The sequence below is a fragment of the Mixophyes fleayi genome, chromosome 7 (genome assembly GCF_038048845.1).
Source record: "Mixophyes fleayi isolate aMixFle1 chromosome 7, aMixFle1.hap1, whole genome shotgun sequence".
NCBI lineage: Eukaryota > Metazoa > Chordata > Amphibia > Anura > Limnodynastidae > Mixophyes > Mixophyes fleayi.
Genome location: NC_134408.1, coordinates 95,176,021 through 95,193,986, shown reverse-complemented (window position 1 = coordinate 95,193,986; position 17,966 = coordinate 95,176,021). Strand labels below are relative to the sequence as shown.

Below are 17,966 nucleotides of genomic sequence, written 5' to 3'. Positions count from 1 at the left end.
TACCATAAATAATATTATTGGAAGCAAGTGGTGACGTTTACTAGAGAACACGAGGTGTGCACCAGGAAGTCATAATATGTATTTTAGGCATTCTAAAGATCTTAAATTACCTGTCAATACCTAAAAAATGCCATATGAATCTTTAGCTTTACTGCAAGAACATAATGCCTTTCCAAGCACTGAAAGGATTTACTGTCTTAGGCTGGGTAAACACTACAGGGTTTTCAAACGATTATCGGGCCAATCACACGATAAATGACTGTTCGGCATGATCTCTCATTAGTGTGTATACTGCAACAATGAATGATTACACATGTCCTGTGATGAAAAAGCTTTTTTAACAAATTTATGTGATACTTATAGATTTTTGGCTTCTGAACACGAAAATCACATCACGTTTTTCTACAAAACGTGTATTTATCAATAAGTCATTTTTTTATATTCTTTAAAATAATAAATGTATTCTGCCTACATTTATTATAAAACATTGTCTTAAATGAATTCAGAATTCAGTTGGTAGTATAGAACGTTGCAATTCGGTTCTCGTCATAAAACTTCCCCCCCGCCCAGTGCCAGATTAAAGGTCCTCATGGGCCTGGAGCTGAAATTTACAAAGGGCCTAAACCCCATACTGTCTAAAGGAACTTTGCGCGCACACACACACACACGCACACACACACACGCACACACACACACACAACTACAAGGTGAGTACATAAGAATACATTCCCATATTTTCTCTGTGAATGAGATAGCAGAGCTAAAAATTTACATTGGCAAAAAAACAATTGGCCAGCTCGAAAAAATTTAGACATTGGAAAAAATAATGTCATCAAATCCAGTTTAGTAGATCCAAATAAAGTTTTACTTTCACCTCTACATATAAAATTAGGACTGATGAAACAATTTGTAAAAGCACTCCCTAAAGATGAAGACACTTTCAAATATCTTTGCACCAAATTCCCTAACATATCAGATACTAAACTGAAGGAAGGCATTTTTACAGGCCCTGACATTAGAAAGTTAATATAAAATGAATATTTCGGTCGTGTAATGAATATTGTGGAACTTTCGGCATTGACTTCGTTCAAACAGGTGATTTTAAAATGTTTAGGCAATGTCAAGGATCCAAACAACAAAGAAATTGTCAGGGAAATGCTTAATAGTTACAGAAACCGTGGCTGCAATATGAGTTTAAAGGTACATTTTTTGAATTCCCATATTGAGCGTTTCCCAAATAATCTTGGAGACTACAGTGAAGAACAGGGTGAACGGTTCCACCAAGACGTTAAAGATGTAGAAAGAAAATACCAAGGTCGTTGGGACGTCAGCATGATGGCTGACTACTGCTGGATGATACACAGAGACGACACAGAAAAAACTTATAAGCGAAAAGCGACAAAACGAAGTTTGAAGAGAAAAAAAAGAAGGTATTAACGATTTTTTCATTAATTATGGCCTTGTTTCTATTTTTGTCTTAATTACATAATAAAATAACAAAATCAAACAATAACACAGTGATATCATTTACACTTCTTCATATTTCACAATAAATATGTCAAAAACAATTAAACTTCTTGTTTTTTCTTAAAAATGTATGTAACTCCCTTATAGGTAAATGTGATGTGGTAATTTTTTTTATATAGCTTAAATTTCACATACCTGTGTTATTGTGCCATAGCTCATCTTATCATTTAATTTGATTTTTAAACTGAACTTAAATTGTCGTCCAACAATGGAACAATGTTGTTCCAATCCGGCAGTGTGTACGCACTCACGATCAGGATTGCCATAGAGTTTGCAGAGCACAGATTTGATTATGTAAATCAGATTAATTTTAATACTTTCTTTGTTTGATAGCAGGATATTAGATTTGGTGTGTATTCAAACAGTGCTGCCTGGGGTATTACCGTGCAGCTGTCAGCCCTTCCCTCCACAGCACCATGTTACACCTGTAGCCATCACTTCCTTCATATTGCGACTTTTAGTGAAAACGCATCATTGGACATTAACAAATTGTCCCCTTTCCCCTGTAACTGCAATACAACCAATGTCAGTCACTGCGCTCCTCATACAGTGGTTTTAGTAGAAAGTGTGACACCTCCTTATCACCTCTTGGAGTCACTGACTCCTGCGCGCACTGGTGAGGAATGGAAAATATGTAAGGAGCAGAGGGATTATTTTCTCTAACTTCAACTTGACTTATGCTGCTTGAAAAATAGGTCTCGCCTCATTGTACAAATTGCACTGTATTTACCCATGGTTTTGAAGCGAGTTGTAATTGTGGGTCAAAGATAAGTCAAATATTCCCTATAGAGCCAGCAAATAGATTTGGAAGTATTCACACTGACCACCAAAGATGGCAATAGCTTCAGAACGGGCCTGGCTGATATGAATATAAACCCGTTTTGTTCCATGGAAGCAACCATGGATCACAAAGACTCCATGCTGAAGCAGCACCTTACAACATAAATAAGAATAAAACAGACTTGCATTCTACCCTCCATCCCCTGTTGAATTCAGACAGAGGAACACACAGATAATAAGGGATCATAGAACCCTATTAAAGGGACACGTTTCCCTGGCCACTAGGTCATGTCCCCAAGTTATTGTATTGTAATGATGATCACACCCCAATAAGTTGTGAAAGAAAATAAAGGGATTATGGGTAACATAAAAGAATTAATAGTGCCCTAAAGTCACTTGAAAGGTGAGCTCTGTAGGACTAAGTAGCACCATCACTGAAACTAGACAAATTCATATAACGAGAATATTCTTATACATTCATTGCTTAATAAGAGAAACACAATGAAAAATAAAACACAGATCGGTCCATTATCCCTTTGTAACCTTGTTCCTCATTATCTGTGCTTTAATGGTTCTAGTCCTAAGAGACTTCAGAGTCAGAATTGAACTATCCTGGTTGAAAACCAGAAAGTTGTTGGAAACATACTTTTTAAAGCATTTTAACATCTGGGACAGTACCACTGTATCCTGTGAAAGAAGGGATTGGAAGGCTGGAAAAATTCCTAGAATACTACTATGGGCACATTGAGAAACTGAACAAAGAAAAAAAAAGTCATAGAACATTATACATATACCTACCATGCCATCTCCAGCCATACACCTCTTTAGTACCAAGCCCCAAATTAGGAGGCACAGGACTAACACTGACAGACTAAGAGTACTCGGGAGAAGATAAAAAAAATAATAATGACAAAACAAAAAGACTTCCTTCGACCACAACAATAAAACTATTAGTTCTGTTTCATGCCTGGGAGAATGGACTACAGAGGAGTTAATCATGGTGCTGGTGTCTGGTAATGTTACAAGAGAAAAGAAGGCTATAACAAGTTATAACCAAGAAAGTCAAATTAATTTTATTTAGCAGGTATAGCAAAACAGAAATTACAGTAAATTTCAATATCATATAAGGTAGAACAAAAATTATATCCACTGAAGAATGAACAAGAACACATACAATTTCCCACCAACATGTACACAAATAGTATTTTGCAAACCTGTTTAACTCTATACTCTTACAAATCTTCATTCTAATGGTGTCTGTTCTTCTGACTCACCAATGCCTTGAGGAATGATCAGCTGAGCTGTTCCAGATGGGGTGGAAGGAATGACATGAAACACTTGTCCATTCTCTGATTCACTGGTCAATATCATCTTTAACATCAAACAGAAAAACAGAGTAACTGTTAAAGTGATCAAAATTCAGTTTTGTATAACAAAGATTAAACTTCTTTATAACTTCAGATAACAAAGATTCTACTTCATCATCATCATTTATATAGTACCAGCAAATTCTGCAGCGTTTTACAATGCAGAACTTCATATAGTTGCCGTTGGGTATAATTATTATTTTTCACACTTAAGTCATTGTGTATGACTGTGTATTTAACACAGTACTCTGCACTTCCCAAGCTTTGTAATGTTGGGATACTGCTGCTTATGGACATTTTCATCCGGAATTTATAAGGTACAGCAGGTGAGCTTTATGATCCTCTCACTGTTTCACTGAACAGTGAAATTAAAAACTGTATGTTCAGTGAATCATGTTGCATTTATTATAGATTGCTATGGAACAATCCAGTTCTGGCTAGATTACAACAAAGAGTAGGTGAGTAGTAATACTAGGATGTCACTGTATAACCAGGTACAATAGACACAAACCCACTGTTCACATTATGTTGGGGAAAGAGGTGTAAAGCTTTAGGGGAGATTTTGCTAAATTTTTTAGTCTTTTTGTTTTGCCATTTTTATTTTTTATCTTCTCCAGAGTACTCTTAGTCTGTCAGTGTTAGTCCTGTGCCTCCTAATTTGGGGCTTGGTACTAAAGAGGTGTATGGCTGGAAATGGCCATGGTAGGTATCTGTATAATGTTCTACGACTTTTTTTCTTTGTCCAGTTTCCCAATGTGCCCATAGTAGTATTCTATAATTTTTTCCAGCCTTCCACTCCCTTCTTTCACAGTGGTTCTGTCCCAGATGGTAGAATGCTTTAAAAAGTATGTTTCCAACAACTTTCTGGTTTCCAACCAGGATAGTTCAATGCTTCCTCTACTGACTCTGAAGTCTCTTAGGACTAGAACCATTAAAGCACAGATAATGAGGAACAAGGTTACAAAGGGATAATGGACCCATCCTTTAAACAAATGACAGGCTGTGTTTTATTTTCCATTTTTTAAGGAAGCAGACTATGAACTCTAACCTATAAATATAACAAAATGAGGTAGACTTCCATTCCATAGCCAAATGACACATAGCTGCAGAGATAACGAGTCTTATAAGTTAATTTTAGTAACGAGAAACCGGCGAAGAAATAAATATTTGGGAGTATAGGGGATGTCAACATGGTGCCTACAAAATAAGAGATTTAACTGATTAATTAGCTGTTCCAAAGTTTTGCACAATTTTCGCTATCGAATGTTTCAGTTAAGTCAAACCCCCATTTTTCCTCATGAAGGTCTTTTAGAGTACAAAAGTATGATATGAGTGTATAATGATCTTCACTATTATTAGAATGCTTACCATCTGAGGGCTGGTGCCAGACAGAGCCTGAATCTCATAGTGAATGGCATGCCCATTTTGATCTATAAAATGGTATTGTTCAGTGAGAGTTGAGATCTGCTGCTGTGTGGCATCCTGAAATAATGAAACATACATGTCATGCAAGCAAACAAAAAAAGACTGCCATAGTAGTTAATGTATATGCACATTTTCCCTTTGCATCCAGGTGCCATTTACATTAAGCATGTAATGCCAACAGAGGCGGATGAAGAAAACTTGCAGATTTTAAAACTTCAATAGGCCCAAGTGAAAGTAATGTTGTCTCTAATAGCATATGGATATATTTAAATACTGCTGAATCAGGTAATTCTATTGAAAGATGTAATTTACTGACCTCAAGTTCCAATTCTGAATCCCCTGAATGGGTGTCTGTATTGGTGCAAGTGATCAGCAGTTCTGTGGGATGTGTCACTGTGTCACATTCCAGACCATTGTTCTCCATTTCCATGTGTTCTAAAGAAAAAATAATGGATGATACTGTATAATATTGTATGATTTTATATACCAAACCAGGCTCTTATAGCATGGAGATATTTCCAAATATCTACCTAATATCTTTATACTGGAAATGTACACTTGAAGTAAACATGAACTCATCAAAACAGAATATTGTTGCTTTCAGCAGCTCACACATTCCAAATAAGAGGATTTATATACTTACGTTAAATCCGTTTCTCTGATTCCGTCTGGGGGACACTGCTTACCATGGGTTGTGGAGGGGAGCACGGGAGTTGGCACCTAACTAGTTAATCTTTAGCACTGCTGACAGACCCCTCCCCTCTACAATCCCACCGCCTTTTCCTCCTCAGTTAATTCAAAAAGCCCCAAGGAGAAAGGTCAATCAACCAAGAGCATACAGAGGAAGGGCAGAAGGGAGGGATCGCAGTGTCCCCCAGACGGAATCAGAGAAACGGATTTAACGTAAGTACATAAATCCTCTTTTCTCTTTCATCCAGTCTGGGGGACACTGCTTACCATGGGGACGTTCTAAAGCAGCCCCCTAAGGGTGGGACCGCTCTGAAAGCCCCGCTCGTAGAGCACTACGAGCGAAATTTACATCCGCGGATGCGAATACATTAAATTGATAGAATTTGGTAAATGTATGGACAGAAGACCAGGTGGCTGCCCTGCAAAGCTGGTCAGCAGAAGCCCCATTTCTTGCTGCCCATGACGCCCCTACCGATCTGGTGGAATGGGCCGTAAGTCTCCCTGGCACAGGAAGGTTAGTCTTTATGTAAGCCTGCTTAATAGTTGCCGTAATCCATCTCGCAATGGACTGTTTAGAGGCTGGCCAGCCTCTTTTGTTAGAATCATATAAGACAAACAGAGAATCGGTTCGTCTAATTTGAGATGTTCTTTTGACATAAATACAGAGAGCCCTGACCACATCTAACTTTTCCATAGACTGCAAATCAGAAGTAGATGAAAAAACTGGAACTACAATTTCCTGGTTCAAATGGATAGAGGACACTACTTTTGGAACAAAAGAGGGGAGAGTTCTCAAAACCGCTCTGTCCTCGTGAAAAAAACAGATATAGTTCCCGGCAAGACAAAGCTCCCAATTCCGACACCCTACGTGCCGATGCAATTGCCAAAAGAAAAACAACCTTCCAGGTCAAACACCTAAAATCTGCCTCAAGTAAAGGCTCAAAAGGAGGCCATTTAAGCATGTCCAGTACCAGGTTAAGATCCCATGGTGCTGTAGGTGGAACATAGGGAGGTTGAATATGTAAGACTCCCTGAAGAAAAGTCTTGATATCTGGCCAATCCGCTAATTTCAGGTGAAAAAAGACTGAAAGTGCCGATACCTGAACCTTTAGGGAACCTAAACGAAGCCCTGCTTCAAGCCCATCCTGAAGAAAAGCCAATAAGCGAGGGAGACGAAAGGAAGACATATGACATGTCCTATTTTCGCACCATCTGATATAGGCTCGCCAAATCCGCTGATAGATGCGAGCTGAAACTGGCTTCCGAGCTCGCATCATAGTGTTCACTACACTGGAGGAAAAACCCCTAGTCCTCCAGAGGCTGGCTTCAACAGCCATGCCATTAAACTGAGCTGAGGTAAATTCTGGTGACAAAAAGGACCTTGAAGAAGAAGGTCGTCTCGAGACGGAAGACGAAATCCCTGTCCTTCCGCCATTGAGATTATGTCCGCGTACCACACTCGACGCGGCCATGAGGGAGCTATTAGAATTACCGGCAGACCGCCTTGCCTTACTCGTCTGAGAACGCGAGGAAGCATGGGAATCGGAGGAAACAGGTATCCCAACCTGAATTCCCATGACATCGTCATTACGTCCACTGCTACCGCTAAGGAATCTCTTGCCCTTGTGCAAAATCTGTGAACTTTCTTGTTGTGTCTGGAGGCCATGAGATCTATATCCGGAAGAACCAATCTCTGAACTAGAGACTGAAATACTTCCGGATGGAGTGACCCCTCCCCCGGCATCATTTGATTTCGACTTAGGTAGTCGGCCTCCCAATTCTTTATTCCCAGAATGAACACTGCCGAGATTGCTGGAACATACTGTTCTGCCCAAGCAAAAATCTGAGCTGCAATTTTCATTGAGGCTGCACTCCCGGTTCCTCCCTGCCTGTTGACATATGCCACGGCCGTGGCATTGTCGGACTGAACTCTGACAGGGTGGTCCCGAAGGAGGGTCTGTGCCCCCCGAAGAGCTAAAATAATTGCCTTCAACGCCAATACATTTATTGATAAGGCTGATTCCTGAACCGACCAAAGTCCCTGGAGCCGGAGGTGCAGGATTACCGCCCCCCAACCTCTCAGGCTGGCGTCAGTCATGGCTATAATCCATGACCATGGAGCGAAAGACCTGCCCACCGACATGTGATCCTGATTCAGCCACCACTGGAGTGATTCTCTCGCCCCGAGACAGCAAGATCCTCTGAAGATCCAAGCGTAGGTGGGATCCTGACCATTTCTGGAACAGATCCCACTGGAAGCATCGAGAATGAGCCCGACCGAAGGGGATCATTTCGAAGGAGGCCACCATCTTCCCAAGCAGCCTCATGCACAAATGAATTGAGGGATTGGGAGAGGACAAGACCTGAGTTGTTATAGCCCAGATTGAACTGATCTTCTCCGTAGGCAGGAACACCCTCTGCCGACTGGTATCCATGGTGAGCCCCAGGAAGACCATGCGCTGACACGGAACCATCTGGGATTTCTTTAAGTTTATCAGCCATCCATGGCTCTCGAGGACCGCTATGGTGAGTGATAAGTGCTGACGTAAGCAAATCTCTGAGGAGGATTTGATGAGTAGATCGTCTAAATAAGGGACCGCCTGAACTCCCTGTAGATGAAGACACCTTGCCATCACCGACATGATCTTCGTGAAGACCCTTGGAGCTGTGGAGAGGCCGAAAGGAAGAGCCCGGAACGGATAGTGGGAGTTCCCCATTGTGAACCTCAGGAGGGACTGATGATTGCTCCAAATGGGAATGTGGAGGTATGCATCTTATGTCTATGGATGCCATAAACTGTTCCTTCTCTAGGGCGTTTATCACCGACCTTAGGGACTCCATTCAAAATTTGTCCACTCGTAAGTGCACATTTAGGCTCTTTAGGTTTAAAATGGGTCGAAATGACCCGTCCGGCTTCTTGACCAGAAAAAGATTTGAATAAAAACCTTTTTTTTTTTCTTGTCTGGGACCCTGCAAATAACCTTTTGCGAAAGAAGAGAGGCGACAAAGGCCTGCATTGCCTGTCTTCTTTGGGGATCTCGGGGTAGCGAGGTTACAAAGAAACGCTGTGGTATCGGCCCCATCAGATCTATCAAATACCCTCTTGATATAATGCCCCGAATCCAAGGGTCCTGGGATGACGCTGCTCACTGTTCCTGAAAAAGGGACAGACGTCCCCCCACCAGCGCCACCTCTTGGAGAATAGAGTGGCAGTCAGGACACAGGCTTCTCCCAAGTCTTGGAGGCCTGGCGCCTAGCTGCAAACGAGGACCTGCCTCTGACAGACGAGCCTCGAGAATTTGGTTGTCTACTCTTAAACGACTGTCCCCTGGGCAAGGATGTTCCCCGAAAGGACTGATGAAAGGAGCTAAACCGTGGGGTCTGGCCTCTACCGGAGAAAACCGGCAAAAAGGTGCTCTTGCCCCCCGTTGCCTGGGAAATCATATTGTCTAATTCTGGGCCAAACAGACCTGCTGCAGAAAAAGGAATGGATTCCATAGATTTCTTTGACTCAGAATCCCCTTCCCAGGATTTCACCCATAACGTTCTTCTTGCTGAAACAGACGCAGCCTGAATAGAGGAGAACACAGAAGCTGTGCTCTGAGCCGCCTCATAAATATACCATGACGCCTCCTTTAAATGTAACGCTAGGGTAATCAATTCTGGGTCCTGTAAGGTCTGTGCCAGTTGCTCTGCCCATGCATCCATGGCTTTAGCAACCCAAGCTGAAGCAAAAGTGGGTCTAAAGGAAGAACCCGCTGCTACAAATATGGATTTTAACTGGGATTCCACTCTGCGGTCAGTGGTATCTTGCAGAGTTGCTGAGCCTGGAAGGGGCTGGAAGGAGAGTGTGTGTCGGGCCAACCGGGCTACTGGAGTATCTACTTTCGGAATTTCCTCCCAGCGAGCCATGTCCTCCTCCTGTAATGGATACAGGGAAGAGAACCTCTTTGGAACAGAGAACTTTTTATCAGGCTGTTTCCAGGCTCCCTCAGCAATATCTCTGAGTTCTACAGAAGGGGGAAAATGAATAACCTTCATTTTGGCCTTCTTAAAGAGACTTCTGTCTCTAGGACTAGGATCCTCCATTTCTGGGAGGTCCAACGCTTGCCTCACCGTTAAAACCAAATCATCAATAAAGTGATATTTAGTGATTTCTTCCTGATCCAAGGATTGAACCTGGTCAGAATCCAAATTTGATTCTCTTTCCTCTTCTGAAAATCCCTCTGAATCAGAAAGGACCATGAGAGGATTAGCGGATCTAAGCCGCTTTCTTTTAGCTGGGGGCAGGTTTGGGGATTCAAGTAACTGGTTAAGTTTGTCCAAACCCTTTATAAATGCTGAGGACCATGCAGGTTATGTGGGTACAGGTGGCTGGTCCGTAAGCATAGAGGAAGGTCCTGCTATAGCCGTTTCAGTAGAAACCGTGGCAGCAGGGAGCCCCACAGGTGTAATAGCATTATTAGTCACAGAGACTGCCACACTAGACAACAATTGAGTAGATTAGCACAGATGATCTCCCAAAGAGGAAACTGACTGTGTCAGGGAAGCTACCCAGGCCGGTTCCTCCGTCAGTGGGGCTGGAAGGAGCTGGGTTTGCGCAGAGGGGACCTCTCCTTCACAGACTGAGCAGAGCGCCAACGGGTCTTTTTGCCCATTTGGTAATTTAACTTTACATCTGGAACATGTAAAATATTTTGCCATAGGGCCTTTTGCCTTTTTTGACATTTTAAAAAGGAAAAGCACACCAAACACACTTAGATAAGAGATATTTTGAGAGAGACAGAGTAGACAACAAATAACAGACTAATGTGTAATAAAAGCTGTACTTGTATGTGTGTAACAGATTAAAAGGTATATGTGCAAGTAAGAAGATTTTTACAATCCTACTAGCCTCCCTCCTGTAACCACATAAAGTCTGTAAATGGTTAAAGAAAGGTTTCGGTACTTAGCCAAAAGGGCCACTCAGGGGTCCAACAGCAGTGTCCTGGTGCCTGCTCCCTCCAAGATAAGTTCCTTCCCAGGCTTCTGTTGGCGCCAGAGGACCGGACTGTACCATCTGTGTTGAAGAGCAGGGGAGCTCTAGTGATAGTTTCCCCTCTGCAACTTTCTGTCTCTCTTTTTTTTTTTTTTTTTTTTAAAGGAACTTATCGATGTATTTTGGCAGAGTTATGGAGGCCTCCTGCAGTGTTAATACCCCGATGCCCCCTCCTATTCACCTGAGGGGAGGATCTTGGTATGGCCCCCGACTCTCCTCCTCCTTTCCGGTACCTCCGCGGTCCACTGATGTAATCATGGCCGCCGGCGAGGTAATACAATAAGCGGCGCTCTATGCCCAATGGCAGCGCCGGTTATCGCTGGAGCCTGCAAGAGTGACAGCGGTCCTTGAGACCGCTTGTCACTCTGTACTGTGACCGCTAATGCTCTGCCATTGAGAGCAGCCTGCTCTCTCTGACAGAGTCCAGTCACCGCTGCCCAGCTTCTGTGAGTGTGTTCTCTATATAGAGAACACACTCTCAGCTCTGCCCTAAACTAACTGTACTGTAAAAAAAAATAAAAAAATTTAAAGTTATATAAAAATAAATTAAATAAATTACTAGCTATTTCTAATAAGCCTAACTCCTTTGGGCACCTAGAAAAAACTGAGGAGGAAGAGGGGGAGGGGTCTATCAACAGTGCTAAAGATTAACTAGCTAGGTGCCAACTCCCGTGCTCTCCTCCACAACCCATGGTAAGCAGTGTCCCCCAGACTGGATGAAAGAGAAACACAGTTAATCATGTTGGTGCAAAGGGGTAAAGTAAGCAATGATATTTGCACAGGTCATAAGGTAAAGAATGTCTCACATACCTGATAGTGTGGTCATATTAGATCACTGATACCAATATACTGTGCAAACACTGGATATATATACAGTGCTATACAAAAAACATGTGATAAGTCCATGCCTTTTAAAACATACCATGAAACTACATGAATATAAATGTTGACTCAGGAGCCTGCTTCATCCATTTAGATATCATTATTTTTAATACCAAATACAATCTTCTCCATATCTATGTTACCAATACTTTTCTCCAATAATTCTTTCTAAAATATCTCAGATTTCGTAGGCCCAAAGATACATTCCACACCTCACTTCAAAATGGTAGATAATCCTGGAATAGACAAATCTCCCCCCTGCCCCAGACTCCAATCCTCCTTCTGGGAACAAATTCACATATTAACATAACAAGATTGACTTTCCGACCCCAGGAGAAAAACCATTCAGACAGATCATTTCGTTTACATTCGGCAGTTTACAGATCTTTCTCCAGGATTCACTACATTTAGTAGCTGATGCCTTAATCTTCTAAACCCAATAAGCTATTTTAGGTAATATAATCATCTCAGACCATGCTCCGATATACATATCCATTTGCCTTCTTTCGCCTGTGACAACATACCCCCTTTGGTGCTTACTTTTACCTTTAAGCAACTCTGAAAAAGACTTCCGGCATACATAAATATAGTTGGAATATGTCTATGATAATATTGAATACTGGGATGACCAAGTCCTATTTTGGGAAGTCAAAACTGGTAACAAGTGGACACTTCATAAACTACTTAGCCAATAAAAACAAAGCAAATGGCTGCTACCAATCTACGCAGGAATCAATGGCCATACTGCTCATAGTCAGGGCTGCCACCAGAAACTGCGGGAAACAGTACAAATGTAACAGGCAGGGCCCCCCTCCTTCCTTCTTTTACCCCACCTTCATTTTTAAATTATTTTCTACCCAAAATTTGCCTCCCACCACTCATTATGTACAGTTACCTCTCACGCCCAGCTACATCTAACCACTGCAGTAGTTTACTTACCTCTCTGCGTCTTCTTGCTGGCTCCTTCCAGCTCCTCTCTATTGACAGCGCTGTGACTTTATTATTTACATGATGTCAGTGATGATGTAGTGAGTCTCTCTGCCTTGTCTTTGTCCGGGGGCTGGAGCAGCAGCTGTGAGGTCCCAACATTTTGGGAGTGGAGGCAGACATGCGGCCTACAAGGGCCGCATCCTTAATTACCCACAGAGGTCTCTCCCCACGCCACTTCTCACATCTCAGGAATAGCTGTTGCCTAAAAATAGCACCCACTACCACTACCTCCATTAAGTCACTGTGGAGGCCCCGTCCCCTAAAAAATTTGTTTGGGCGCAGGGCTGATGGGGTCCCACTCTGCTGTTGGGCCCCATACTGCTGTACTCCCTGTACCCCCCTGATTGGCAGCTCTGCTCATAGTTATATTTCTCTAGGCACTTGGTCATTCCACATAAACTAAGTATGTCAGCTACTAAAAAAATTCCTACTCTCCCAAACACAAATAAAGCTTGACTTCAAAAACAAAAATATTATAGATGGAGTTACAAGACAGGAAGAATACTGACCAATATAGCAAAAGGATGGAGGAGAAAAAATTACAGTATATCGATTAAAAAAAGACCATAATTTCTTTCAAAACTTCTATGCAGCCATAGAAGCAACCCCTCTGGATCCAGCCTTGCAGAGCAAACTACTCACAAAAGCCAAACTTTCAAAGTTATTGCACAATCCAGGTACACTCAAAGCAGATAACAGAAATCAATACCACAACAGCTGGCACGCATGCTCACAAGGCTTCAAGCCCAGAAAGAGTCACAAGAGAAAATGAGGCATACTTTATTATCATTATTTCAAAAGATATAGACTCCATTACCCTACCTTTAAGAGGCACAGATCATATTTCTACCCAGAACACAGGGAATCTGCATGGCTATTGTAGCAGTGCTTTTCTCAATAACCAAATTTACCAAACATGATCCCAGCTTTGATGCTAATAAAGCATTTAATACCATATTATGGTTACATTTAATATTTTGGTATCCAGATAATTTGATCAGGAATTCATCAGCCTCCTTACATATTTCTACATAAACCTAACAATCTCCTTTGTATTAAATAGCACAAAGGGAGGCACAACTTATTACAAAATGTCAAGCTACTTAACTGAGCATTTTAGAATTTTATCATTAAGGACAAAGTTCCATGGCAAATCATCACAAAGTAACTTTTCAACTCGACCATCTCAGATTTTCGTGAAATTTGGTAGGATGGTAAACGACAAAGTAACTTTCATATGTAAGTGCTGACTATATCCTCTCTATGCCCCTCCTACAAGCCAGTTCAGTACTGTGCCCAAGGAGACACCATTAACCGATCTTCAGGAAAGAGATTAATAAACTTAATCCCAGATACCATAACTGAAAGATATAGATAGAATTAATCACACATAAAAGTGAAATATGGCAGGAAAGGGGCCCAGCGCAGGGTGGCCACCCAGTGTCCCCTATGGACTCAGGGAAAGACATTTACCGGTAAGTAAATTGTTTTCTCTTTCATCCATAGGGGACACTGGAAATCTTGACAATGGGGACATCCAAGAGCAACCCTTCCAGGAGGGAGAGCCCTGGGACCCCTGCAATACTGATCGACCAAACAGAGTCAGAGGCCAATATAGTATCAAATTTGTAAAACCGCAGAAAAGTATGTCGACCCGACCAAGTGGCTGCTCTACATAATTTCTCAATAGAAACCCCTCTAGCAGCTGCCCAAGAAGGAATCATATAATACAAACAGTGCATCTGTCTTGCGAATTGATGTCGTTCTTTTCACATATTTTCTTAGTGCTCTAATCACATCCAGAGAATGGACTGATGGAGAATTATCCTCCAGGATGGGAACCACTATCAGCTGGTTAATGTGGAAAGCTGATAAACTTTTGGAAGGAATCCCAGCTTTGTTCTTAATTCCGCTCTGTTATTAAAAAACACTAGACACAGAAATTTACATGACAGGGCACGGAGATCTGATACACGCCTAGCTGAAGCCAAGGCCAATAATATGACCACCTTCTATAAAAGATATTTCATTTCCGTTAATTCCAGAGGCTCAAACAGGGAGGATCTATGCTTATTTGAACACAAGCATGCAACATGTATTTTTTGCATTCAGTAGTTAACAATATTTCAATAAAATGTTTTTCAGGAGCATTTCCATATATTGAACTTCTTAGAGTTAACACAATTATGTGCAAGTTCAACATATCAGGAACCCAAATGTTTGGAAAAAATCTTATTGTTGGAATAGCAAAAAGAGAAAAAAAGTTGGATTTATACTTTAAATACCATGAATCCTAACAATGTAAACCAAAGATGTCCAAACCCAGTCCTCAAGAGATACAAACAGGTCATGTTTTCAGGATTTCTGTTTGTAGAAAGAGGTGGCGTGATTACCGCCCGAGCCAAAAAGATTAACTCACCTGTGTATGATTAAAGAAATCCTGAAAACATGAACTGTTGATGGCTCTTGAGGACCAAGTATGGCACCTCTGGTTTAAACAGTGATTTTAGTTTGTGTCATTTCTTTTAATATAACAGTAAAAATGTATGTTTTCCACAACAAAATTAAATAGAAAAGGGTTGCTGTGAGGTGCCTATCAATCCCCTAAGTGTTTTTGCTCCTGTTAGAGCTTTATAATGTATTAGTGTATCTTGATACCTCTGTAATGCTTTAATCCATAAAGCTATGAAATATTTTATTTTTAACATTTTTAGAATAAATTCACCAAGCGCAAAAAATTCAAAAAGAAAAGATATACTACACTTAGGTGGATTTTCCAAATGCAGCTCTACTGGGAGTAGTGCCAGTCCCAATAGAGAACATCCAAGGAGAATAGGGAAAAGTGCAAGTAGGAAAACCCACAATGTGTTTATATATATTATAATAACAAATTAACCATCAGTCTCACTAACTTCAAACAGAATATCCAAGGAAATCTAATGTCACAGCACAGTGGCCTAGTGGTTAGCACTTCTGCCTCACAGCACTGGGGTCAGGAGTTCAATTCCCGACCATGAACTTATCTGTGTGGAGTTTGTATGTTCTCCCTGTGTTTGCGTGGGTTTCCACCGGGTGCTCCGGTTTTCTCCCACACTCCAAAATACATACTGGTAGGTTAATTGGCTGCTATTAAATTGCCCTTAGTGTGTCTGTAAGTTAAGGGATTTAGATTGTAAGCCTCAATGAGGCAGGGACTGATGTGAATGAGTTCTCTGTACAGCGCTGCGGAATTAGTGGTGATATATATATATATATCTGATGATCATAATGTTCATTAAGTAATTATTGTTATGTTCAATGACAAAAAAAAAATATTAAGAAAATCTCCATAAACAATACATGAATTTAGAAAATCTAAAAACCTACTCAGTGCTATTAATCAGTGGTTGTGGAAGAATTAGAAAAAATGGACATATATAAGTAGTAATTTACATATCCCCACCTAGAATTCATTAAAGCCAATATTTTGCATTGAGATAAATAAATATCAAAGGTCAAGGACACAGCACAGCATCACCAGGTTCTATAGCACATTTGGGGCAATTGTCAGTCCATCCTTCCGAGGCCCCAGCTCTGCTCTTCACTTTGCTGAAGCACAAGAAAAACCAAGTAGTTCACTTCAGGGCATGCCTTGTTGGATTGGGCTTCACTGCATATTCTCTCTGTCCCTACACATGCTCAAAAGACTAGAGCGTGTGCTACAAAAGGGAGGACTGCCATTACTGGCTACCCCCATCCTCACCTCCAGGAACTATAGCGGCTGCAACCACTGCAGTATCAAAAGCACTGTCAAAGGTGGTGTATCACGGAGCTTAATAATATACCTGAAACAACTGAAGGGTTTATAATTAGCTAAATCTGTCCACCACACTCTTCTTCACTTCTCCATGCAAGAAGGTGTCCCTGTAAGTAAACAGCCATATAGTGCCTAACAGACTTGCTTTAGAGAAATGCAGTGTGTAAACTGGTGGACTCATACACAGGTGTGGAGCAACTGATGACACAACAGCTGAAATGACAGCACTCCAAGCTTTCTGGTCTGTAAGAGACCCCCAGTAAGACACTGTCCTAAATATGTGGCAGGTGATTCCATTGTCTATAATAAAGGAGAGGTAATCCCTTTAACATCTGCAGTAAAATGTAAGGTTAACACTGAACAATGTATTTTACCTTTATATCTGCAAATTTTAATTTTGGTGTGTGATCATTTACATTTGGATTTATCTTTATTATGTTTTTGAGAACCACTGCTTTAAAGAGGGCTTTAGGGTGATGTCATGTGGGCATTTCAGTATGCTGTGATTTATCAGGGAGGAGGCCTAAAGTTGTAGAACGCTCTTGTACTGTTACTGTAAACCTGTCATACCAGGTTATCAAAGCACAGCTTGCAGCGCCGGCACAGCCACTTTTTGATACATTAAAATGTCTCAATAAATACCGAATATAGTAAATTCACATTGTTGCAAACATGTCACAATGACTTCCTGGTAATATTTGCTTGTGGGAAGACAGACCAAGTGGACTTCGAGTACTAAATACGCATCGTTCACTCTAATGTGTCCATGCTCTTCTTTTATATTAATTTACAAAGCCCAAAAAACAACATAGTGAGAATTGCATTTTGTAAAGTGAGACATTGTATTAGGAAAGGTCTCTTTGAAAAAAATAGTTGTTCTTAAAAGGGCAAACCTGTCACCTGTTTCTGGACATTAGAAAGTAATAACTACGGGTTCTTACAAACTACCATCGGCGTGGATACGGATACCACCGGCCAGAAAGTACATTGGTTTAATGTCAATAACAGTGCAGCAGCATAACCGAGATAGGGCGGCCGGCATTATGTTTCCAGAGAAGGACCTAGGTAATGAGGGCGCCGTCCTGCTTATCATACTGAGCGGAACACATTGCCGTATTCGTGTACTGACAGCTAGCAACCTCGGCGAGTTATACGGCCCGCCACACTCACTGCTGACACAGCACCGCCATGTTTGCAGAATGTTAAACAATAGACTAAGTGAAGGCGCTAAACCCGGAACCGAGACATTAATCACAGGTCCAACACCCGCCAGCCCAGACACAGCCCCGCTGTGCACCCGGCCCCACAACGCTACTTGGGGGAGGGGAGTAAACCAGCCACCCAAGAGGGAAAATTCAAAACGAGTCTACTCAACCTCGTCTTGGCTTTCGCAGGCACCACCATGGAGACCGGGACTCTCGCGCATGCGTACAAGGAGCAATGTCTTGGCGCACATATACACACACACAGT

General features: G+C 41.5%; 1 protein-coding gene across 3 annotated transcripts in view; it reads right to left on the bottom strand.

Annotated features, from left to right (window-relative positions):
• Positions 1–17,950, bottom strand: part of CARF (calcium responsive transcription factor) — a 75,796-nt gene extending 57,846 nt beyond the window's left edge. For 2 of the 3 annotated variants that reach the window (XM_075180148.1, XM_075180150.1), the window contains exons 1-4: positions 17,871–17,950; positions 5,416–5,534; positions 5,043–5,156; positions 3,582–3,678 (exon numbers count right to left, since the gene is read on the bottom strand). In XM_075180148.1, coding sequence (XP_075036249.1) covers positions 3,582–3,678; positions 5,043–5,156; positions 5,416–5,529 — 325 coding nt within the window. In that variant the 5' untranslated portion in view covers positions 5,530–5,534; positions 17,871–17,950. Of the gene's footprint in view, positions 1–3,581; positions 3,679–5,042; positions 5,157–5,415; positions 5,535–12,648; positions 12,886–17,870 lie in introns of those variants that run through there. The other variant, XM_075180149.1, reaches the window with a different exon arrangement.
• Between the last annotated feature and the right edge of the window lie 16 nt (positions 17,951–17,966).